Raw genomic sequence first — 27,731 nt, 5'->3', positions numbered from 1 at the left:
AGTTTAAGACCACTGGCATTGTGATCGCTATGGAGATCTCATTTCAGTAAATACCTTCCAAGAAATAATAAATCATGACGTGATTCTATCGTGTGTTGCCCGTGCATGGATTTATACTTCAGTATCTATCGAATATGCCACCTAGATATGTTAATATCAAGAAACTGTAAGTGAGAGTATGCACGGGTATTCTATCTTGCTAACAAAACCCGGAAAATGACAACATTTTTTTTTTTTTTTTTTTGTCTGTGAAGATAATACAAGAAAAGTATTAAATTATCCCAAAATTTGTTTTTCTACAAACATGGTTCAGTATAATGAGGGTTCGTTAGTGCATGACGCTAAGAGGTGATTTTTGAGTTAGCCTCTAGTTTTCCTTCATTAGTGGAATCAATGGTTTTTGGCATCCTTACACCTTTAAAACTAGAATTGGTTCCATTTGTTTCTGTACCTCCTATGCTTCCCACGAGGGGTCGATGGTCAAAGATCCAAACTTAAATATTTGTTTGAGCATGTTCTAATTATAGGTTAATAACTGCGCATTAGTTATTTGGAGGTCATTGTGAAAAATCTAAACATTTTGCCTTTGGAACCGAAGAATATGCCGAGGGGCGCAGCCCCGAGGCATAATCCGAGGTCCAAAGCAAAATGTTTAGATTTTTCACAATGCCCGACATATAACTGATGCAAAGTTATTAACCGAATTCATAACCGTCATTTTTAACTCATCACTCAACCAAATCTCAAGATTTTATTCTCCGAAATTTGTTGAAATAAACAATTTTTATCAAAACTTATATTTCGCCTTTCAAAAAGTCGAACAGGCTAAAACGGACCAATTACAGCACTGCCATGTGCAAATATGGTATTTGCGTGCGCGTGAAGTGTTCCGGCGCAACTGATGCGCACACGCGGAAGCCATTGTACCGCGTAAGCATACGGGGAGGTCATTGATGGATATCAATAACCTCCGCGCCGGTGTGCGTATATCATCTAACGAGCAATTTGATTGGGACGCACATATGGCGTGATACGCGGAGGTTATGAATATGCAACAAATTGTTCCTCATTGTTAGGTCAATTGTCATATTGCACTAGGGTTCTTAGTTTTTCAGTTGTAAAGTAAATAAGATCAAATGTCAAATATCATGCACAGAAGCCAAATTTTCAAAATGAACCGATTTAATCGAAATTTGTCTCAAATTACTCCTCTCGGCAAGTATTAAAGGATCGGATAACAGCGTTTGCACAGTATTTTTTGTGGGTCATGAGAGCACATCAGACATCGAATTGTATTCTGAATACGAGGAATGTCCTTCTTATTTCAAGTAATTTTGATTTTTTGAAATAGGCAATATAATACACACTTTATGGCAAATCATTATTTCAGAGAGTTGTCCGGAAAATGTGTGAAAATGAAGACCCAATTGAAGCCATCGTTGTCCCTTCCCTTCCCCTTCTCTTTTCTTTCCTTTTCCCCTTTCTCCTTCTTTTTCTTTCTTGTCTGTCACTAAAATGGGAGGTTTTATATTGCGCCTCCCGCCCTTTAGAAAGTACCCCTCCCCCATGATCGACGCCCATCCGGCGTCAGCACCAGCGAAACCTCCCGAAGACCTGCAGCTTATAAAAAAAAATAACGAACAAACTCAGGAAATAATACAGGACAATACGAACACACATCGAACAACTACCGAACATTCCGCACACTTGCCGACGGACTTAACAAACATCACCTAACACGAAACGTATTTGGCAGATGATTGCAGGACATAAAAAGAACATAAAACGAACATTGACGAACAATAACGGATTTACTAAAATTCCATCCGGTTCTGGTACATAGTGCCGATCCGGCTATGTGTGACAGTCGCATCAAGTTCTGTCCGTGCACTAAACTCGCCGAAAAACCGCTCCGCCAACTCGCTCTCCCATATAAAGAATAACCCACATTGAAAGTATTAAAGAGTAGTCTGGCTCAAATGCCAATGAAAAAATATGGGCACAACATACAGCCTTTCAGTTGCCAAACATGGTTATTTTCCAGCGGCGGGCGGGGATGGCAAAGGCGACTTACAATAAGTGCTATTATTATCTTATTATGGATTACGTTACCAAAACACATGGAGTATCTACTCCCTGGATTTCTATTCAAATTGACGACAAGCAACTTATTTTGCTTGGTTATATTAAACATTCAGCGACAAATGCGTTTAGGCAGCGAGAGAAGGTCTTTATAACCTGTAATAGGTTTCTTGGCAATCATCAGTCAACAAGTAACCTCCTTTGAAACATGATTAGGTTTGTTATGATACATCGAGGAAATAGCTCGTGGTGGTGCGGTAAATAAACGCGTTATTGATCAAAAAGGGAAACCCGCTGATAGAATATTAAACCTCTTGATAGGCTAGCAGCGTTTGTTGTGAGGACAATGAGCTTGACGTAATATTACACAACCATGTACAACAGGTCAATGATAGCAAGTATATTTCCTAAAGCGTGCATGAATCTTTATGTTGGTGCCATCACAAAGGAACCGATGTATCCGAAAATTGGAAACAGTGCAGTTATGCTGCACAGCAAACATGATTCGGCCTTTGCAGTACTTAAACCTGGTTAACAGGAAATAACTCAATAGCAAAATCAATCGATAAAGTATAGCGCATCCTCCACATTGAATGGTGGACTGCACTTATGGCCAAATATGGCACTCGCCAATCAATAATCACCCACTTGAAATCCCCTGACTCGCTCCACTGACCAAAGTTATGGACAGATATGGGAGTTGTTTTTGCTGTTATCTGTCATTTACATATCAGGGAGGTGCGAACATTTGCAGATGTCCCACCTACTCAGTTTTTTTGCCTACATGTAATTTATACATTATTCTTGATTGACAGCAAGTACAAAAAAATATCCGTCAAGTGGTTTAACTTTAATGCCCTTCGGAAGAGAGCAGTCCACAAGTGAGTGATTGTCACTAAAAGTTGCATTCGATTTACACAGGAATTTCGCTGGCCATGCCGTGCCCTTCCTTACTAAAACACCAAAGTACCAATATTTCCAAAAATCTAAATTAGCTAAAAAGTTTTTTCTAGAATATCAGAGAGTACAAAAATTATTTGTCGGTTATTTTTCACACAGTGACGTTAACTCGGCAATGCCCTATACCTCTAACATACACTGTTTGTAATTCTAGATCTTTACGATACCAAAAACTATCACATTAATACACACATGTATTTTTTCAGCTATTTTTCATATTTTTCTCCCTTTTTGTGGTAATTTGTATGTATTTTGTGAACTGTATACATATTTGTGTGCAAATTGAGGGCACTATTTACAGTTTATAGTTTAAATTTAATTTCATCCAATATTATTTGTTATTCCTTTCATATCATGATAAAAAAAGGTAGTTTGAAAATGCCCTTGCTATATGCTACTCATTTTATGATGCTTTAATACCATTATACAAGTCTACTCCATGTAAAGATACAAACAAGTTGTAAGATAAATAGCGCCATCAGTGTTCAATTGTGCTTTAAAATGAATACAGTTCTACAAACAACCGTATGGACAATATTTTCTATACAATCAGTAAATCAATTAGCAATCAAATTTTATTACCGAAAATAAATTATTTCGGTGTAAAGGATAAGGCAGCAACCTTTATTTATATTCTGTTTCCCCGAAATAGTGCGCTTTAAAGAGAAAATATAACTTTTTACCCAGTTGTTTACATCAAGGTAGAGCAAGTACGCGTATCTACGGTGCAAGTGACAGCGCGTTATTGCTGGAAATGTGTACGCGTAACTTCGGGTATTACTCTACGTAGAATGTGCACAGTTTATTGCGTTCGATGCAGACGCATTCTGAGCACATTATTTCAAACATAGTGCTTTCACGTGACACAGTTTGCCGTTATCAAATCACATTATTTCAATAATGGGTCACCTGGTTAGCCCTACTAAAGGGCCTTTTAAACACACTATATCTGAGAACTGCTAAAACCAACTAACCGCTCCACCCTTCAGGGGAATAGCAGTCACAGGGTTTAGCAGTACTGTTCTCTGGATATAGCCAGGTTTTATGATATACATGTAGCATGGTTTTGGATCACCACAGTCAAAAGGCCCTATAATAGGGCTACACGGGGTTAACAGAATTGGTTTTACAAAGCTTTTCCAAGTAACCTGACATGTTTTTGTGAATATAGGTTTAATTTTACATCGTATATAATTACATGAAGAGCTTTAAAAAAACCATTTAGTTTAAGACCACGGGCATTGTGATCGTTACGGAGATATCATTTCAGTAAACAGCTTCCAAGAAATAAGAAATCATGACGCGGTGCTATCGGGTGTTGCCAAGGAATGGATTCACACTTTCAGTATCTATCAAAAATGCCACCTAAATTTGTTGTAATTCAAGATATGTTTCTAGAAAGTACAAATGGGAGCAACAACATGAACTCTACTGTGCTAACAAAACCCGGATATGTCTAGGTTTCGAGATTCCGATGCTGCTGTGAAAATTAGGCAAGAAAGGCTACACAATTATCCCAAATTTGTTTTCTTACAGGAAAGGGTACGAAGGGTTGTTGAAAAAAAATAAGCTCTGCAAAATCGCGCAAAAATGGTGGTATCGAAACTTTTTTTGCGTAAATTGACCAAAATAGGTCCAAATGTATTTTTGCTGCGACGCCAGGCGTAGTAAACTGAGCATGCATACAAAAACGCGATCTGATGCCAGTTCAGGGCCCGTTTATCCATATTGCCACATGAAAGAGACTGTCTGTTTATGCAGGAAAATTTATTAACTTTTCTAATTTACGGATAAACTGCATGATTAAAGTAAAAAGTACCAATAGAAATGTCAATTGAGCGGTGTTTTGAAGCTCGGGCTGCCAATGTACACATCCATTAAAGATAATTCAAATAACCCCCGGATTACGTATACCGTTTATCAATGTTATTGACAGAGATATTTTTGTTTGACATAGGGTGGCATGGCGGGGTAGGGTGGCATGGCGGTTGGCATGATTTCAAGTATTTTCTGGTCCAAATGGATATTTGGTGACATTTGGTCATACACGGGTCTAAGAAAAAAACCATACAACTACTACAAGTTTTTGTCGATATTAAGGAATCGTTTGTATTTTTGTGGGACATGAGAGCACATGAGAATTTTTTTTATATAATTAACAGTCTTTTTAAATCTAATGATATGTACCCATAATATATGTAGCTGGTAGGAAAAGCCGTCCACCGTTTGAAAATTTTGACCTCTCGACCCATACTTTCATGAAGAACACAGCGGGTGTGAGGATAAGAATAAAAATAATACACTACAGAGCAAAGAATAAGAGCCAGCTCAAGTCAATGAGGGAACAGATATGTTTTCAAATTCTTCTTAACTATATAAATGTGGAGATGTTGCAGAACGAAAGCTATTGGGAGTTTGTTCCATAATTTACGAGCGAGCAGTGAAGAAAAAAGTCTGTCAGCAGCGGATTGTCCTGGAGTGAATAGTATGTTCCACTAACCGGTGTAGCATTCTATTCTACATACTCACAAAGTATGATCTTTTGCATAGTTTTCATTTTCCACAAAGTAACACCGCGCAATTTGTGTTGTAAGGGTGCATACTACCAATTAATGTGCCTCATCATTTATTAGGACATGAAGATAATGATTAATACATATACGAGTCATACTGTGTGTAACGACGGCGTATTTGAACAGCAACATGGGTTTAACCCAAGAGCTCTGAAGATCACTATGTAGCCTCAGTATATTATATAGAGTGAACATGGATATTCTTAGATAACTGACCATGTAAACCTCTACGTGTCAGAAGAAACCCAAAGGTCATTTATTTTGCCGTTCTGCCAGTTGCAGCTTGAATTGGATACACATTACAGACGGTCACTGAATAATTCTCTACTTTAGGTTCAAATATAAATAGGCATATGCAATAACTATAGGATTGTGGAGACAACGAAGATACAGATAAATATATTGCTAATTCATTTGTTCCTATCCAAGCTCTTCTCCTATCAGCTACTATATATCCGCTAGTTTCAAAATAAGTTACTAATCATTAAAATTGTGATATGCGCCCTTAATCACAAACATGAACTGCACGGCGTTTCCCAGCAAAATATGTTCTTTTTCATAATGACCGTAAAATATGAACTTTTGCATATGCAAAACTACATATTTTTCAGAAGTATGTACTTCTGCATATGCAAAACCACATGCTTTTTGAAAATTGTGTAATTTTGCATATGCAAAATATCATATTTTGCAAGCGTATTTGATTTTGCACGCAGCACCGGGTAGTGTCTGCAGACGAGCGCAAGCAAGTTGGAGCCAGATATGGAAGAGCAATGTTATTCACACCACCTCTCCAATACAAAATGCGTAGGATCAACTTTATTTTAGAGAAAACTTGTTTACTTTAAAGAGAACACAAGTATGGATACAATATTTTGAAGACAATGTATTTGTACTATTAATAATATTACCTCATACCTACTCCAGAACATAAGGAAATATTGCACAGGCCATTAATATACGCACCTGTACATATGGAGACAAGCGTGATAAAGGTTAATCTGTTCTATTCACTTCACTCATCTCGATCCTTAACCTGATGGTCAGCATAGATATTAAATAAAGATTTAATCCCATCGTGTCAATTCAAAGCTACACTCTTTTTTTAAATACTGATTACCCGCTAGTTACTTTTACATGTACTTCTTTGCAGACAGCAAACATTGTTTTCTTCATTTGTTTTGTATCGCACAAAAAATACTTCGAGACACCGGGCGCTATCGAGTCGAATCTGCTGATGACAGAAAAAGCTTAAGGAGATCTTATTTATACAGTAAACACCTTCTAAGAAATAAGAAATTATGCCGTGGTTCCAACGTGTTTTACACTGAGATGGATTCACACTTTCAGTATCTATCGAATCTGCCACCTAGATGTGTTGATATTCAAGAAATGTTTCAAGAGAGTGCAAGTACGGGTACTTTACCGTCAGTGCTAACAAAACCCGGAAAATGTAATTTGACTATTTTTGAATGTTGATCTATCTGTAAAGATTTAAAGGCGAGAAAAATTTGGTTTTCTATCAATATTGATGACTATTTATGGAGGGTTTGTTTGACGTAATCCGTCAGCGAATAAATTAAGTGCGATTGTAGAATTATTCCCCGTGACCTTTCCAGCCATAAACCCGCTTAGTGAAGATTAAACCGATATATGCAGTACTAAACCATTATAGTAATCGATTGTCCAATGCAAGTTTAATACCACGTGATAATATTAATCCAATGAGCGATCGAATTGTCCGCTACGGTCTACTAATCCAATCGATAATGACGCTATTGACATGTACGGGCGGAGCTCCACTTACCGACTTTTGGGGTATTTTTCACTGGTTTGCTGTCATTTACTCATCAAGGTGGTCCCCGTTATTATAAGGACTATGCTAATAATTTAAAAATTGACATGTAGAGAAGAAACCATACTTGATTGACTAAATATGTACCTATAACGGTTTCGTGACACCCCTCTTCCAAATGCGACCAAGCCAGGGCGGCCCGGTGAAGCAAAATGTGAATTGGAATAACATGGGAGTTTCTTTCTCATACAAATATAATTATTAAACCTTGTACTGAGTTGAAAATTCAGATGTATTGAAAAGAATAAGTAATTGAAACATAGAGCAAGTACTAAAATCATAGCTTTTATACTTTTTGATATATGACGCTAACTAGTTCATCTCCTATATCTTCAACACAGCGCTACCAGTAGGGGTCAATTGCCTATTGTGAGTGCCCCTGTGTTGTGTGCATACATGTAGGCAACAATAACTGCATGATGGTATATGTTTACTTGATTTCGCGTTAGGCTTGACATTGATGTTGCCGACAAGCAACTTATTTCACTTGATTACATTACACAAACAGCGACAAAATGCGTCCAGGCAACGACAGAATATCTTCACACGAAGTATAGGCTGTAGTCTGTTCCACGGCAATGATTTTCGCATCCCTATGCGTACATAAACAATTACCGAACAGATTCGCCTAATGGGTTCACTTGACTAGAATTTAAGGAACAGACTAAATGTGCCCCCCCCCCCCCGTTAAAAATCGACTATGAAATAAGGGCACGGATCCTTAATTCTTGTTGGGATTTTTTCAGATGTGAGAGCCCTTATTTGTCATATGCGCCATTAAGCCAGTGGCGTAGGTAAGGGTTGTGGCGACCAGGGTTGAGAATACAGAATGCTACCCCCCAATTCTTGGAACAACTGCGCGCAGCGGGCGAAAATTTTGACAAATAGCCCCTAACACTAACTAACTTGGTTATAATGAAGTTGAATATTGGTCTTAAATTGATCGATCTTTAAAATGATTTTGTGCTGAAATGCGTGAGATGCTCGCGAAAATGTTGACTTTCGTCGCTCGGAGGGGGCGCAGAAACGATGATGAATTGGTCAATTCGGCGCCCCTAAAGGTGACGCTCAGGGCACGTCCCTCCTTGACCCCCCCCCCCCACCTCGCTACGTCACTGCATTAGGTGAATCATTAAGGTATTCATGTATAAATATTGTATTGTATTGTATTGTATTGTATTGTATTGTATTGTATTTGTTAACGTTATGATTTTTGGAAAAGGGTAGCCTTCTTTTTTGGAAATTATCAGCTTTTTGATACATCGATTAAAATAGCTCTTGATCATGTCGGTGGTTAAATAAAAATAAACACACTTTTAATCAAAAGATGGACACCGTTGACACAATATTCATTTGAAATGTCGAGGCTAACCTTTTTATTAAACCTCATGATTAGCAGTTTTTGGTGTGAGGACAACGAACTTGACGTAAATATCTGCCTGACCCTTGAAATGACCGCAAAAAATTGTCAAACAATAATCATAAAAGTACTCCATGACCGTTACTTTTAGCGTGTTACGTCAGGGCATCCTCTGGTAAGACGAGACTTTCAGTTTAAACGCGTGCATCCAACTCTGTTTTTCAATTGATGTGTTTCAAAATAGCTTGATATTGCTTCACAACAAGATTATTATTAACACCTGCGTTGATCATCAGAAACCGAGAATGTCCTTTGCCTTTTCAATTGTCATATTTGATATTTAGCTTACAAGACAGCAGGACATTATTATTCACTAAAATTATAGTCTATGGTGTCATCTATATTACGTTAAACAAAACCTGCCCCTAGCAGTGGTGATTTGTCTTTCGTTAGCATTTGATTTTTCTGTGGATTACAAGTCATAAAGCAAAAAACTTAAAACCTACTCAGTCAATCGTGGATTGATCAAATCAGTCAAAAAGGATTTATTCAATTTTCATTTTAATGTACGTGTTTCTTTCTACAAATTATCTTGTCAATATATTATTACCATTTGTAGGTGGCAAAGAATAACATATGTTTGTTGATTCGTAAAGATTGGATTTTCGTGCTTTAGATCCGCCCTCGTGTTATTTACATGTACACTAAGCCAAAAAAGAAACTTATAATTTTTCACAAGGTCGTATCTTAAAATCCTGTCCATCAAAATTAACCAAAATGACACACATGATTGCCTCAATACTCCACTATTGAGCAACGGGCATGCAATTTCGTAAATATGGAAATTTTTTATGGGTTGTTCATGCTTAACATTAGACTCGGTTATGCGCTTTTATAAATGCGCACGTGACCATATGGCCAGCGCCATATTTGCATTACATCACTGTCAATCACTGATATGACGACCATTGAGGGAGTTGCTACAGTTGTGACCTTGTTTCATTTCATGGCTAGCACATGGCAAGGAACATTGGCTGGAGGTTCGATGCTATAAATTTGCAAGTATAAATCATGGATATCGAAGGATCATGATTATTGCACAGCACCCCCCCCCCATGTACAAACATAAATAATTTTATTTATTTATTTATTTATTTATTTAAAAATTCAAAGAACAGACCTTCCAGAATAGGTAGTCGTTACTCTGAGTTTCATGCCTAAAAAGGCAATCGTCAGACGACACGATGAAAGACCTTTGAGTGAAAGAATATACATTCCATGGTACTTGAGTCTATTCAGAGTCATGTGAAAGGTCTGTTCTTGTTTCATACGCCTCTTTCAGATTGAGCATTTATTCAGAAAGATAGTCGTTACTCTTGAGAGCCTAAAAAAGGTTGTTCTTGAAATACGCTCCTGGCAGTATTCAAAAAGATAGTCTAACTTGAGTAAAATGTTGTTCGAGTTGACTATCTCCGATAGACAGACTGACTCTGAATAGACTTTGGCTGTGTTGACACCATGGAATGTATATTCTTTCACATTCCCAAGTGATGGTAGTCCACCCAAAGCATTTCATCGTGTCGTCTGACGATTGCCTTTTAGGCATGAAACTCAGAGTAACGACTACCTATTCTGGAAGGTCTGTTCTTTGAATTTTTTATACGCTCTCCTTTGGGATTGAGCACTTTATTCAAAAGATAGTCTAACTTGAGTAAAATGTTGTTATTTATTTATTTATTTATTTATTTATTTATTTATTTATTTATTTATTTATTTATTTATTTATATATTTATTTATTTATTTATTTATTTATTTATTTATTTATTTATTTATTTATTTATTTATTTATTTATCATTACTTTTGTACTTAGGCGACGAAAAAAGAAAACCCTGTTCTACAGGCCCGACCGACCCAGATTTTTAACAAATGGAGAAATAATTTTTTTTGGTACAAATAAATGTTTTTTTAATTTTCTTAAATTGCAAATTATTTACAGATTTTGGTGATTTTTTTGGTTATTTCAACAACAACAAAAAAAACATTGACCGACCCTACTTGAAAGGTCCGTCCGCCCGTAGAACAGGGTTTTTTTTCTTATAATTTTATAATTATTATTTGTATTAATACCATGACAATAATGTGTATGACGACCATGCTAGAATAATAAACCATGCATAACATACGTGATTGTACGTCAAATTGTCATATAACGTATGACCGTGATGTATAGTATACGAGTCTTTCTCAACATCTTCCAGCCGGGATGATTAGATCATGTACAGTCATCTGCGTATTTATACTCTAAATTGTACGTCAAAGGGTGTACAGATTACCGATTTAGCATGGGGGACACAAAAAGGTGCTTAAAACACATTTTGAATTTGTTTTTTTGTCCATTTTGATACTTGTGTCAAAATGTGACATTTTGCGGTTTGTATATATTGTTGTTGTTGTTATTTTGAAACTTTTTGTTGTTGTTAGGACAGGGGGTTCTTAATACAGGCCATCCGGCCTTCCGAGAACCTCCTCATTCGTTATATTTTATATTTGAATGAAATAAAGATGAATGAATGAATGACTTATTGAATGTGAGCGAGCGAATGAGTAAGTTGGGGTTGAGGGGGTCGGGCGGGGACATCTAGCCTATTAAGTTCGAAAGGGTAATTATTCCGAAAACGGCTAAAGTTATAGTTTCGTCAATTGACGTTAAAATTAGAGTTAAAAGTAGAGTTAGGGTCAGGGTTATGTTCAGTGGCGGCACTACGGGGGGGAGTGTAAATACTTATCTTGACTCCCAAATAAATAAATCCTTGACCCATTCCTCCCGAAGAAAATGACAGCCCCCTAAGTTCCCTATCATCACGTGCAAAAATTATCAAATGACATCATCGGCAGCTATTCAGTTCTGACCTTAATGCCAGTAACAATCACATTTCGTCATCAATATGGCCAATTGACACGCCCATTTAGCACGGAAATAATGAAATACAAGTTTTTAAATCAGCTATATCTAGCTTTTCCATCATTAATTTTTTTTGTCCGTAATGGAAAATCCAAATAAAGAGTGTATGTTTTGCCCTTTGCAATCAATGCCACTATTTTGCAAAACAATTTTCCTTGTAACCTGTCATTTTCGCCTATACTTTTGCGTGTGGAATTTGTGTACATCCGGGTACCTTACATCGTTGTATACAAGCACCTGGATCTTAGGTGAATGGGCTAAACGTGTTCCTTTATAAGAGCTTTTATATAATTGTAATTCTCAAAATTAAATATATCACAATTTTGACTTTCGATTCAAAATCTTTACGCATAAAATGCTGTAAAATGTATCCACAGCAAACAGCCATGGCCGCTAATTAGTGTATTGCATTTCAAGTTAGTGTATTGGAAACAAAACCTGGGTTTTACCTGAAAACAAATCGAATTTTCTTGTAATAGAAACACCATAAGGGGTACTAGAGCATGCGCAAATCGTAATAATGTGTAGAATAGAAACTTGATGGTATCTCATATGATAGTCGTATGGTGTAAATGGTATGCTTAGCCTGAGTCGCTCGGCCTATCTCGAACAAAATCGCCATGCGTAGCTATTGAAAAACGAGAGGATTCGCCGTACTATCACGGCAATTTTTGACACGAAGATATAGGGATGATGACGCTGTGCCAGGTCAACTGGTTCAGGCTATCTGTGTTCGATCAAAATAATCACAACACGAAGTCAATTGCTTGCTAACAGATGTGCAAACCAAGCGTGAACTAAGAACTAAGGCACGGCGTATTCACAATGACGGCGAATACATTATTTATTTAAAGAGGAACCAACACATCTGGAAATGTAGCATGTTTTAAGTCCATTTAATCCAGTAACATTATTTCTATGAGGAGAGATTAGTGGCAATCACCCACAAGACACAGATTTTATTGCACCATATCCCACAATGCAAATTGATTCTGAGGTGATAAACTGGTATTTTTGTTAGCCAAATCCAAATAGAATTTACTCACGAATCTGAGCTTTCGCCATCTTGGCTGATGGCTTGATCACAGATGAACTGGTCCACTGCTTTTCCCGCGAGACTTGGTGGCTAAGGGCGCATCCTCGTTACCCTAAGTTATGTTGATTTTAGCAGTGGGTCATATACATGATCTAGAAAGTGTGCACCTTCGTCACGATTGAGTGAGTTTTGCCCTCCTTCTGATTTGGATGGCCTCCTGACTCTCCTCGTGAACGCATTAGAGTCTCTGTCGAGTAACTTGGCCCCTCCCAGTCGATGACATGGTTATCTTGCGCTATGTGGTCTGTTATTGCCGATTTGTGCTGCTCTGTGGTGGATAGCTTTCTGTTGGCTCTTGTAAAGTTCTTAGTCGCAATCTTGTCGGCGTCTTTCTGATGTTCTTTCTTTCTTACCCCAAACGGCCTTCCAGTCTCTCCTATATAGGATTTGTTGCAACCATTGCATGGGATGTCGTACACGACTTCGCTGGTTTGGTCAATGTCCTTCTTGTCCTTGGGGTGGACAAGAATAATTTTGCGTGTTGGTTGGTCTCATGGCCGTTGTAAACCCATGTTTACGAAAGACTCTTTGGAGTTTCTCAGATGTACCCTCCACATAGGGTATTACAACCATGCCTTTAATTGGGTTCTCGTTTGTCTTTTCTGTGGTTTTGTTGCAGTTGCTTTGTCCTTCATCTGTTGTTTAACCCTGTCCACTGCCCATAGGGGGTATTCACAGACGACCAGCGCCTTAATGATTCTTTGCTCCTCCTCTTTTTTGTATTCTTCCTCTGTCACAATCTTGTCTTTTCTATCCATCAACGTCCTGATTACACCCAGTTTCTGGTGAAGTGGGTGCTGAGATTTGAAGCTTAAATATTGGTCGGTGTGGGTTTTTTTGCGATACACCAGCAGTTTGACCGTACCATCTTGTTTACGAATGAGCAAAGTGTCCAGGAATGGTATTTGGCCCTCCTTCTCCTCTTCGTAGGTAAACTTTATATTTCCTGATTTTCTATTTGGATTTAGCTAACAAAAATACCAGTTTATTATTTCAACAATCCTACCAAATGAATCTCTTTACTGATTCTGAGGTGACCTTCAAGAGCAGGTGGTGTAAACTTATATTTATGCAGAATATGTGTAAAGTCCTAGTGCATGCATGATGGGATATTATCTGAGTTTGAGATTTCTTGCTATGTGGTAGGTATATTGCTACAACTTTACCACAGACATTCCTGACTTTCTTAAAGTTGACCTGGTCAACGTTTATTCCTCTTTAAAAGTATGTATTTGCTTTGTCTTTTAATGTTCAGATTTCTCTCTGTACAAGTGTGATGTCATGTTACAGCTTACAAAATTGTCTACACGTTCATCTGGAATTGATGGCTTTGAATTAATTATATTGTAATCAGAGTCAGAGTTAAGACCACCCAAATAAGTGTGGACTTGGACTTTTTTTGATATGTTTACTATCTTCCGGTAAGATCATAGGTGTACTGCCTGCAGCTTGAAGTCGTATATACATGTAAAAGGCGGATTTAAAGCACGGAAATCTAATCTTTACAAAGCAACAAACATCTGTTATTCTTTGAAAATGGAATAAATCCTTTTTGACTGATTTGATCAATCCAAAATTGGATGAGTAGGTTTGATGTTTTTGCTATATGTTTCCTGTATGACTTGTAATCCACAGAAAAATATCAAATATGACAATTGAAAAGGCAAAGGACATTCTCGGTTTCTGATCATCTGCGTAGGTGCTAATAAGCTTGTTGTGAAGCAATATCAAGCTATTTTGAAACATATCAATTGAACAACAGAGTTGGATGCACGCGTTTAAACTGAAAGTTTTAGAAAGAAAATATACCAGAGGGCTGCCGTGACGTAACACGCTAAAAGTAACGGTCATAGAGTACTTTCATCATGCAGTTATTGTTAACTACACGTATGCACACAACACAGGGGCATTCACAATAGACAATTGAACCCTACTGGTAGCGCTGTGTTGTAGATATAGGAGATGTACTAGTTAGCGTCATATATGAAAAAGTATAAAAGCTATGATTTTAGTACTTTCTCTATGTTTCAATTATTTATTCTTTTCAAAATATCTGAATATTCAACCCGGTACAAGCTAACGGGGGACCATACATTTGTATGAGAAAGAAATTTACCATCTATATCCAAACTCCCGTGTTTATCCAATGCACATTTTGCTTCACCGGGCCGCCCTGGCTTGGTCGCATTTGCAAGAGGGTGTCACGAAACCGTAATAGGTATAAATTAGTACTTTCTGTCAATCAAGTATGGTTTATTCTCTACATGTCAATCTTTAAATCATTAGCATAGTCCTTTTAATAACGGGGGACCGCCTTGATGAGTAAATGACAGCAAACCAGTGAAAATACCCCCAAAACTCAGTCAGTGGAGCTCCACCCGTACATGTCAATAACGTCATTATCGATTGGATTAGTCGACCGTAGCGGACAATTCGATCGCTCATTGGATTAATATTATCACGTGGTAATAAATTTGCGTTGGACAATCGATTACTATAATGTTTTAGTACTGCATACCTCGGTTTAATCTTCACTAAGCGGGTTTATTGCTGGAAAGGCCACGGTGAATTTGCCGTGGACATAAGTGCACTATGTTATGATTATTGTTTGACAATTCTTTGCGGTCATTTCAAGAGTCAGGTTATAGGCAACTCCAACATTTCTCGGGTATATAATAGAAATACAACAATACGTTGTATAATACAGGGTGTCCCAGAATGATTTATACCGAGAAAGATGGAATTTTTTAAGGTATGAAAGGCATTTCTATTGGTCATATTGGTTTGCATTTTAAGTTCTACATATATTTAGCTTTCTCAGATTTTTTAGATTTTAAAAATTGGACGTTTCTAGTAGAAGTTAGAGAGGATTGCGTAAAAATGCTGAATTCCAAGTTTTGACAAGCAACCTATTTTGAAAATCTGTAAAATTACTAACCGTTCAGCACAAAGTAACGTTATGCAGTATATTGCTGTGTCCTGTTCTTACTTCTAATAAATAGTCGATATGTATCGTTTATTTATGATGTTACCAAGCAATCGTTGTATGGAATAAAGGATTTGCTACGCTTGAGTGAGCTTAAACTATTCTTTCTTTGGCGGCAGTTTTGAAGACAATTATTGAGGTGTGTGAGTTTCATCATTTGAAATGCCGGCAGAGATGGATTTTTCATAAAAGTATGGAGAAGGTTCATCCTTAGTGTCACAGCATGTATTTATGTCCACAGTATATGGGCAAAACCACAGCTAAACGAAGAAGATTAAAATTTACTGCGGAGGATCCTTGAGGAAGTTATATCCTCTGTAATAATGACATTTTTGGGTAAAAATTGTGGTAAAAATCACATAAAAAGTATGTTTTCAACCTAAATATTTTATGTCATATTGAAATGTTTTACTTAATCCCATATCAAGAATTATTTAGCATTGTAAGCTCTACATCTGTGCCAAATTTGGTGTATTCCCTATCAAAGAATGTAGGATTTCTCCAATATATTGCACAGTGCGGCTGGACGATGGTGATAAAGGATTCGTGTGTTGTGATCTTTGCACTATAAATTACACATATGCAGTTTTCGTCCATTTTCGGTAAAAGCAATGTCACGCCAAAACGAATCAAGCTATTTCCATGAAAGTCACAGAATAAGTAGGAGACATGTGTGGCATTGTATTGCACTTATTACGTTGTACAGCACATCGGAACGAAGCTGAGTGTATTAGAATAAGCTTTCCTATGTTTAGCAAATATCTACCTGTGCAAAAATTATATCTATCTGTGCAAATTCTGACAAATGGTCCCAGAACACACTTAGATTGCAATGGCCAAAATCAAATGTTTTGAAGTAAAAAATCCCAATTTTACTATCCAATTCATGAATTGGATAGTAAAATTAGCAGGCACTCAACATGCTCAATACACAAAAGGCCTATACACAAAATTATTCCCACTGCGCTGGCACGTTCACCAAAATTACTAATATCGTTTGCGACTGGGTTTTGAAACTAGGGAATATGCGATTTATGAGACGTCTCTGAAATATGATACTGTTACGTGACATGACGCTTCAAGAGTATTTGATATCAGAGACGTCTTTGAATTAGCAGTGCCCCCGAACTGAAATGGATTGATTCAAAAAAGTTTATGGTACCCGACGTTCTACGGCTTGTTATAAAAATATCGCGGGAAAAGACAAAAGAAATGGGGTTTTAAATTGAACTTTTAATAGCATTTGAAAAGTATAAATCACGTTAGGTCTAAGGCTGTGCAAACACTTTTCTTTGATGACTTTGACCACAATTTTTTATTTTTTCAAATATCTCAAATATTCAAGAATCTAAGCTAATTGAACAGACAATAGCAAATATAGTTTTGTAACATGTCCTAAATTTTTAGCTAATTTAGGTGTTTAGAAATATTCGCACTTTGGTGTTTTAGGAAGGAAGGGCACGGCACGGCCTGCAAAATTGTCTGTGTAAATCGAATGCATCTTTTACTTACTATCACTCATTTGTGTACCGCTCTCTTGCGAAAGGCATTAAAGTTAAACCACTTGACGGATATTTTAAAAACTTGGATGTCAATCAAGAATAATGAATACATTACATGTAGGCTAAAAACTGAGTAGGTTGAGCATCTGCAAATAGTCGTACCTCCCTGATATGTGAATGACAGATAACACCAAAAAAAATTAAGAAATTCCAAACCGTGTTAAGTCTACAACCATTATGTTTCTCATTTTCAAGAATGCTGGTTAACAATATGCAGACTATTGTCTCATTTGGGAAACAAAAGCTCACACAGTATTGTTACCTTGCATTTGCTTTATAATCGTTCACCCAACTGAAACTATAATACCAGCTCATTGCAATATCGCACAGGTAAAACAGAAACATATGTAGTGTGGATTTAAGCAGAGAAGATCTGATTTAACATAGTTGAGCTGTTTTCAATTAGTGTTATCTTGGTTTAATAACTGTTAATGGGGTTTAAATCCTGCAAAGGTCGTGGTGAATTCTACTGTAGACGTAACTGCATCATGATGTAATGGTGTCTGGGAGATTGTTCCAATCCCTTATTGTTCGGTTAATAAATGATTTAGTCACTGTTGACATTGATTACACAACTACACAAATGTGGTGTACGAACATGTGGGTCAAGTATTCGCGAGAAATCTTTTACTTGAGTCTGTGTTCTGAAGAAACAAATCCTTAGAGACGGGTCTCCTTTGAACAAATATCCACGCCGCTACTTGCTTAATTTAACTGTTTTTAACCTGAAATACTGTTGTGTAGCTACGCGGGAAGGTGATATATAGCTGTAAATTCGGTAGTTGTGGTCCCGGTCATTGTAAACAACGAAACTCATTACGATTATACATTGGCATGATAATATTGATACCCTTTTCAGATTTTTGAAGGTGACCTGAGAACCAAAATAAGATTTGATACACCGTAAACGGTAAACTTTGACCCTCCATATCTCAAAATGCCCAATGCTGACAGAACCCGGTGACAGAGGTCCTATCTAGTCATTGCAGTTGCACGTATAATAGAACTGTTTTTGAAGTATTTATTACATTCCTTGTCAGCCAGATCGTCAGTGAGCAGCGCCTTTGTTAAATCCATGCATTTAAATGAGGCTCATGAATAAGTAAGTAGCTGTTGTGCAATGCTCGTGCGTTATATATACATAGTTTGGATATGAATAAATATATCCTAAATCATAAAATATTGAGAGATTCATTAATGATCATTATTGTATAGCAATAAATTAGAGACAAGCATAAAAAATAGCAGCTCAGAAAAAAAGTAAGAATTGTGGTCATTTTCTAGCAGCAAATAATGGTAAGAAGCTAAAATAAGCCGATTATTTTTCTTTTTCTTTTCAAAAAGTCCGTGTCTCACCTAAAGTTTTGGCTAGATTGAGACAAAATTGGCTATTTTCTGAAAAAAATTGAGAAAATTTTGAAATAATTTTGGTGTCTAGTTATATGTTTTCTGACATGACAAATTCAACTGAACAGCTTAAAATATCCAAATGACCGACTTGACCTTAGCACTGGTATCTTACCAAAATCTTACTAAAAGTGTTTCTACACTGTAAATATATTAAAGACTAATGTGGATGATTGTCTTCATCAAGCTCGAGTAGTTAGCTAGTAGGAAGCGAGTTTCAAGAAAGATAATTTAACGTTGTGTATTATTTCCTTAAGTTTTAAATTTTCTCTTTTTTCCTCTCTAACCTGTTTTTCATCTGGTGTCAATAAAATATATCGACACCACTATTATGAAAAAATATAAAATAGGTAAACGATTGCTTCACGGATACATTCTTTTCTGGAAGTAAGAATTGAGGGGTTTTTAGTGTTTGTGGGGAAAATTAAACACTGCATATTATTTGCTGGGAGAGAAATATTGGACTAATCAATGCACGAGCGCTGAGATGTTCATCCTGTCACGAGATCCTGTAATGACTGCTTTTATAGCAACTTTGTGACTAAAAATGTTGGAAATACGAGAGATATAAATGCATTTATCTCCAAAGGAAATTAAGCGCTCCTACGCGACTCGTTCACTGTGTGTAGTACTCAGATTGCATTTTTCAATAGTGAAACTTTGCTGTAAAAAAGTAACCAAGAACATTTTGTTATTTAAAAATTGTTCTGTAAAATATCTCTATGAAGATGTCTTAGCACAATTCTTGATAGTAAAATCATTTCTTATAAATCAACTACTTTTTGACTATTGCAGTGCTGTATCGTTTTGTCGATATGAATATCATGTGCACAAACTTAATGTCATTCAAAAACCAATGTGCTAGAATTACTTTGAGTGTGAATTCACTTAACTGATGATGTTATGTTCCCAGTATTAGGATGGAACTCACTTTATGATTGTTCGTTGTGTTCATTTTAAAGCACTGCTGATGTGTAAATCTTTAAATGACATGGCGACATCATCATAATCAGTGTTCATCTAAGTTAAGGAATCGGATATTAACGTTTGCACAGTATTTTTGTGGGAGCTGAAATAACACCAGACCTATCGAATTGCATTCTGAATACGTGGAATGTCCTCCTGATATCAAATAATTTAAATTTTTTGAAATTCACGATATAATACAAATTTGATGGGAAATTATTTAAATTTGAAATTTTTTAAATGTTTGTTAAAGTAAACTTTGAAATCTAATGATATGTACTTAAAGTGTATATAGCTGGGATGAAAAGCCGACGATCAATTCTCGCTATTCACAATAAGGGCGCCGCCAGCTTGGATTTTGCGATGTAATCGTGATGTATCATGGGAAAAGGTCGACATCAAGTCCGCGCAATACGAATATTACCATGCTATTACATAGGAACACGTGACAATATTTTTAGTTTGTCAATATAACGGTATTACACGCAAATCGATAGAGAAAAATTAATTGTGCACATTTCAAATCACATATTAAGTATTATTGAGTATCGATTCGCGTGTAATACCTTTATTTTGACAAACTAAAAAATATTGTCACGTGTTCCTATGTAATAGCATGGTAATATTCGTATTGCGCGGACTTGATGTCGACCTTCCCCATGATACATCACGATTACATCGCAAACCGCTGGCGGCGCCCTTATTGTGAATAGCGCGAATTGAAAATGTTGACCTTTCATATTGGAGATATATATTTTTGTAAATGTGAACCGATCTGACAAAACCAGGAACAAGTCGCATTTTTGACATTTCATGATTTGAATGCAAATGTAAGCACTACACAATACGCTTTAAAATTATATAAATAGCTTCAATAATTTTCAAGATATGGATAATTTTGTAAATGATACCTTGATATTTTTGCCAAATTGCGATTCAGAGTAATTACATTCCTGCCTTACACAGGATTGAATATAGTCTGGTGCCCAAACCAAAAACCCAAAAGTAGCGTCCGCACAATGTTTTTTCTTGTTTCTATATCACCAAGACCTACAGATTCAGAAACTGACTGATGCCACCTCAGCACCGTCCCTTGGGCTTTCGAGATATCCAAGATGGACGTCAAAATGGCTGCCATCACATATATAGGCCATATATCAGCTATTTAAACAGGTATGGTGATAATATTAGTGTCTTTGAATGGGTTTTGGAGGTCAACGAACTCATATTAGTCCTTATCTAAACCACAGAAATCTTTATTCACGCTGAAATCCAATATGGCCGCCAAAATGACCGCCGCCACATATAAATAGCTATATATGAGCTATCTAAGCAGGTATGGTGATGATGTTAGTGTCTTGAAATGGGTTTTAGGGGTCAACCAATTCATATTTGGCCTTATCAAAACCACTGAAGTCTTCATTCACATTAAAATCCAATATGGCCACCATCTCATATAAAATGGCTTATATAAACAGCTATGGTGATGATGTTAGTGCCTTTAAATAGGCTTTAAGGGTCAGCGAATTTCATATTTGAATTATTACATCTGAGTGCTGAGTGAGCTCTTAAAAGAGCTATAACAGTGTGATATAAAGATCTTTGATTATATTGAAGGGGATTATGTGGTCACTTATTCATCAGGTACAAGTACATTATCTGGAGGCACATTATCACAGGTGTCAGAGGATTCTTTTCATCTTTCAGCCACCCCAACTGACATGGATCCAAATCAGGTTGATGATCGGGGAAAGAAAATGCTCGCTTCCATGTGATAACTTGCATTTGAGAACAATGTTCAGATCATCGACATCATTTGCAGCTCTGGTGTGAAAGATCTTCAGCAAACAAACACTGGCGCTCATCGATGTGCTGTGACTGTTCCACAAGCAGTCAATTTGGGTATTGTGATCTAGCGGACTAAACGAACCTTGCGAGGCTGATATTACTATGACCCAGCAGGTTGTCTTTATTGCCAACCAGGGGATTGAGATATCAAAGTCATGTGTAATGACACATGTTGCCCACATATTACTACCTGTAACCTTTCTATGGAAGACATAATCTGTAACCTTTCTATGGAAGGTACTAGTTCCAAGCGCGCAAACATTAAAGTATTCCATCGACCGCAAAGAAGCATGTAGATATTGTACCACAACTTCTGGTTGCTCATATCCTCCCTGGCTGTGACATTGTGGTATATCGTTGGGAAATTGGGAAGGTAACTGTTATTAAAGTGCTTCTAAAGGGCCATAAGTTAGAAGTTGGGTGATATGTAGCAAGCCGTGGATGACATAATTGCAGAGGCTACCACCTTTGATGCAGCATGCGATGCAAGTACTACAGCACTTGGTTGTCAAAAATTACAAAACGGAAAGTGATATGAAAACCACACCTAAGTTGAAACCTTGCCACCAACAACCGGGGCATTCACTGAAAATGGATTGTAGAAGCGAGTTTCAAGAAAGATAATTTAACTTATTTCTTAAAGTTTGAATTTTCTCTTTTTTTCTCTAACCCGTTTTTCATCTGGTGTCGATAAAATATATCGACATCACTATTATGAAAAGATATAAAATAGGTAAACGATTGCTTCACGGATACATTCTTTTCTGGAAGTAAGAATTTAGGTTTTTTTTGAATTTGTGAGAAAATTAGACACTGCATATTATTTTGCTGGGAGAGAAATATTGGACTAATCAATGCACAAGAGCTGAGATGTTCATTCTGTCACGAGCTCCGCAGAGGCAAGTTTATTGCAACTTTATAGTATAGTTTATAGCAACTTTGTGACTAAAAATGTTGGAAATACAGGAGATATAAATGCATTTATCTCCAAGGGAAAATAAGCAATCCTACGTGACTTGTTCACTGTGTGTAGTACTCAGATTGCATTTTTCAATAGTGCAACTTTGTTGTAAAAAAGTAACCAAGTACATTGTGTTATTCAAAAATTGTTCTGTAAAATATCTCTTTGAAGATGTCTTGATAGTAAATTCTTTTCTTGTATAAATCATCGATTCAACTCCTTTTTGACTACTGTAGTGCTGTATCGTTTTGTCGATATGAATATGATGTGCACACACATGTCATTCAAACACCAATGTGCTCTGACAAAACCAGGAACAAGTCGAATTTTTGACATTTCATGATTTGAATAAAAACAACACAATACGCTTGTGTAGTATCGTTACACTAAAAATAATCACAATTCCAACAATAAACCATGTTGGAATAAATCTAATCCTGCACATTATAACACCACATTGAATCCAATGTGACCTCAAAAAGTTAAGTTACAAGCAATTGGATAGAAAAGGTCCCGTTTTAAAAGTGGCAAAACTGGCCTATACAAGGCACAAAAATATTCCAACAAGCGCAACAAAGAGACAACACAGTTTCGTCAATGAGGCTTTATTTAAAGCAGTTTTTATTTCAGTTTTACTTCTCTATACTTTTCATAACGTTCATTTTATTTGCCAGTTCTTTTGTTTCTGTTTTCTTTAGTTCCTTTTGTTTTAAATTAAAGGCACGCATAAATGAGCCATTCGCCACTCTCAAACCAGATGTCTAGTCCGTGGAGTTTTGAATAGGCCAATTTTGTCACTTTTAAAACTGGACCTTCGTCTAGTCAAATGCTTGTAACTTTGCTTCTTGAAGTCTCATTAGATTCAATGGTTACGGTTCGCTATCTCTAAGGTTCGCTATCTCTAAGGTTCGCTATCTCTAAGGTTCGTTATCACTAATTACGAAAAAGGTTCGCTATACCTAAGGTTCGATATCACTAATTTTGAAAAAGGTTCGGTATTTCTAAGGTTCGATATCACTAATTTTAAATAAGGTTCGCTATCTCTAATATTAAATAAGGTCCGCTATCACTAATTTATTGAAGGTTCGCTATCTCTAAGGTTCGCTATCACTAATTTAAGATAAGGTCCGCTATCTCTAATTTTAACAATCCCGGTATCCCTAAGGTTCGCTATCTCTAATTTTAAATAAGGTCCGCTATCTCTAAGGTCCGCTATCTCTAAGGTTCGCTATCTCTAAGGTTCGCTATCACTAATTTCAAATAAGGTTCGCTATCTCTAATTTTAAATAAGGTTCGCTATCTCTAATTTTAAATAAGGTTCGCTATCTCTAATTTTAAATAAGGTTCGCTATCTCTAATTTCAAATAAGGTTCGCTATAGCGGTCCTTATTTAAAATTAGAGATAGCGGACCTTATTTGAAATTAGAGATAGCGGACCTTATTTAAAATTAGAGATAGTGGACCTTATTTAAGATTAGTGATAACGAACCTTAGGTATAGCGAACCTTAATCGAAATTAGTGATAACAAACCTTAGAGATAGCGAACCTTAATTAATTAGGGATAGCGAACCTGAAACAAAATTAGTGATAGCGAACCTTCGGTATAGCGGACCTTTATTGGAATTAGTGATAACGAACCTTAGATATAGCGAACCTTCAATAAATTAGTGATAGCGGATCTTATTCAAAATTAGTGATAGCGAACCTTATTTTAAATTAGTGATAGCGAACCTTATTTATAATTAGTGATATCGAACCTTAGAACTAGCGAAACTTATTCTAAATTAGTGATATCGAACCTTAGAAGTAGCGGACCTTTTTTTAGGTATAGCGAACCCTTTTCTCTATTAGAGATAGCGGGATTCTGATCTCCATAGACTTTACACGTTAGTGATAGCGAACCTTAGAGATAGCGAACCTTAGAGATAGCGGACCTTAGAGATAGCGGGATGTCACCGATTCAATTGGGTGTAATAATGTGCCTAATGCATAAATGGATTAGGATTTTTCTTCCAAGTGTACGGGTGCTTTTTGGCGCAGTATATATACCCTCTACTAGAAATCCCTGAGAATGTCAAGTTCACAACTTGCGTGCTTAGCCCGCATTCCACGCATTTCTGAGCCAGCCGTTTGCGTGACATAATGCAACACGAGGTTCATTAACACCGTTACAGCCACCTTGCATTTGGCGGGGCATTTGAGTAGGCCCAGTCATAGCATGACAGATGCAGTATTTTATTCTAATGAATAGAGAATAAAACTTGCATTTGGCGGGCAATTTGTGTAGGCCAGTTCAGATAGAAAAGTACAATATTCTTACAATATATATTTAATACAGCAGTAATTTCAACTCGACAAACCCCAAACAAAACCTAAATGCAAAAGATTGTTATTAATTTCGCTATTTTGATGACAGGCGATACAGCGTGGAGAAACGCCATCACCATCTTCATTTATTTGTTACCTCTAAGACCCAAGAGGTTCTCAAAAAAAATTTCATTTTACAATTTTTATTTTTTAATTCTTGTGCAATTAAAGTTCAACCATGAAAAAATAAGAGAAAAATAAACATCTTATAACAAAGGTGTCCTTGGGTGCAAGTTTCGTTGTGCGATATTTAAATGGTAATCCACTCTTGACACCTCTATAATCTTGCGCTTATAAATTAAGATGCTTTTAAGATATGGAGTTGAAACTTAGCAGACTGTTTTAAAACGGATGAATATATATTATCTGAAAAAATGACATTATTTTGTTGTGCCATCACAAAATGCCGTTCATTTTCTCCAGGGAACCTTTTTAAGGGACACCTTGTACTACATTGGTTCCTCCTTATTAAGATTGCGGTTATAAGAATGTGCATAATAAAATGATGTGAACATGAATTGAACGAACGTGAACTCGGTACGTGAATACATAATGTCAACTTTGTGCCAGGCGGCGAGTGGCATGATAGAGCCGGCAACTTGTGAAACCGCCCGGCCATATGGCATTTTCCATATACTCGGTTAGTTTTGGTGGGGTTCATTATCGAACCCAAACAATTTTAGCTTGTATTTATATTATTTATTAACATGGGCCTATTTGTTTGTGATATTTCAAGCGTTTTAAAATGTCAAAATAATCCCATTCAATTACACGGTTGACGATGGAAATGTACTGAATTTAGAGAATGCACGGTGCATACCACGTGCTTTGTGCCATTCACGAGTGTTGATAGGTTACAGAAGCATCACTTGACAGTGCGCGTTTACATGCCGCTTTCAGGGTTATTCACACATACGCAGCTCGTAATCTCGGGCCTTTTAACATCGCAGATTAATATCAATATATTTTGTCTTGTGACATCTGACCAGAAGTATTACAAATTTTTAATTGAAGTCCTATACTTTGTCTGCTCTCTTTAACATGCAGTGTGTCTACATTTTCGGCGTAGTGGTAAAAGTATACGCACGGTTTGGTTGAATGCAAGCATTTTTACGCACAAAATAAAAGAAAATGCGCTAAATGCAACAGTATCTTGACGCGAAAAACAATAATCAATATTAATTATCCAATCAAATGACTAAACAAGACATGATGTCACTTAACAAATTAATATGCAATTTATTTCTATTTCCTCTTCGTCTCTCTCGCTCTTTCTCTCTCTCTTTCTCCCCCTCCCTCCACATCTCTTCTCCCCCCCCTCTCTCTCTCTCTCTCTCTCTCTCCCTCTCCCTCTCTCTCTCTCTCTCCCCCCCCCACACACACACACTCTCTCTCACTCTCTGTTCTCCCACATGCACATCATTTAAACAGTGTGATTATCAAACCTACCCGTGTGTTCTGGTGCTAATTGGATACATCACAGCACAGTACCTGTTCACCGCCAATGTCGTTAGTGTAATGATACTAACAGCCATATTAACATAGACCACATATATGCTAAACTTGCACATTCCTAGTCCAAGTTTCCATGACATATCACCAGGGGTAATCATATAAACTCCGATTTTGGCGGGAACCTCAAGTACTAGAAATAAGAAGTCAGTAACTGCCAAATTGAAAAGATACATGTTGGTGGTAATGCGAAGAGCCCCGTTACGGAGAAGCACAAAGATCACGAGAGCATTGGCAGGGATGCCTATGACGAATACCATCGAAAACAGGGTATGAGGTAACCATTTCATATCAGTCGTCATTGAAAGGTATCCTCCAGGATAAGAGGAGTAATAATCGTCATAGCTGTTGTTCAAATATTGCGTGAATTCTGATGTGTAATTATCGGGAAATAGTTCATCTTCAGTGGAATTGGCCAGCATAGCGTCTCCGTCACAAACCCGTTGGTAATTCATTGTGGTGTGTGATGTGCTACAATTACGTGCGTTTAGACCTCACTAAATAATAAGTTGTGAATCCACAGGTATCGCCGTTTGACACGGTGCGTAACAGAGTATAACGTGTTACACAAACTGTTCCATATATATCTTTTACTTTACAGATAAAAATGCTGACCGACGCAAATCCTGTAAAAATATTCAACGATTGTCACACTTTACATGTAATATTTCAACATCTATAACCACACGTTTGAAATTGTCATTTCTTCTCCGCCCAAAATCTGACTTGTGAATGATTGTTTGCATTATACTTGTAGTGCCACTTATTTCTGTTCATACCATCGGAGCATGTGTAGATCACAGCCGTTGTGAGCCCGCCTACACATCCCGCTACAGTTGAGTGTTCGAGTCACCTGTATAATTATGCACATGTTTAATTTATGTATGTTATTTCTATATTATATCATCATGTTCCTTTTAATGTCTACTGCGATGATGTGCCATTATCTTGAGCACTTAACTGAAAATGTCCGCGGTATAAATTAGATTGTTTAGAAGTACCTAGTACCCATAGCATTGTTTAAAGAAGACGCATAATATGGGAAACGTACATTAGAGCACACTAACGCACATTTACCAACGAATCACGACTGTGCAACCTTTGATGTTGAGTTATTTGTAATGTTTATGTTTGTTGAAAGTTTAATAGCTGTTCGACGTACAAAACCCTTTTTTGGTAATATGAAACTCCTTTTTGGTAATGCGTTGAGTATAATCTTTTTCACTTTTTA

General features: G+C 36.8%; 1 protein-coding gene across 1 annotated transcript in view; it reads right to left on the bottom strand.

The window, feature by feature from the left end:
• LOC140150306 (allatostatin-A receptor-like) overlaps window positions 1-27,106 on the bottom strand; it is a 91,368-nt gene extending 64,262 nt beyond the window's left edge. Inside the window, exon 1 of the mRNA XM_072172314.1 lies at window positions 26,438-27,106. Coding sequence (XP_072028415.1) covers window positions 26,438-26,955 — 518 coding nt within the window. The 5' untranslated portion in view covers window positions 26,956-27,106. The remainder of the gene's footprint in view (window positions 1-26,437) is intronic.
• Between the last annotated feature and the right edge of the window lie 625 nt (window positions 27,107-27,731).

This window comes from Amphiura filiformis, chromosome 4 (assembly GCF_039555335.1).
Source record: "Amphiura filiformis chromosome 4, Afil_fr2py, whole genome shotgun sequence".
In the NCBI taxonomy this organism is placed as follows: Eukaryota; Metazoa; Echinodermata; class Ophiuroidea; order Amphilepidida; family Amphiuridae; genus Amphiura; species Amphiura filiformis.
This window is presented reverse-complemented; position numbering and strand designations above follow the sequence as displayed.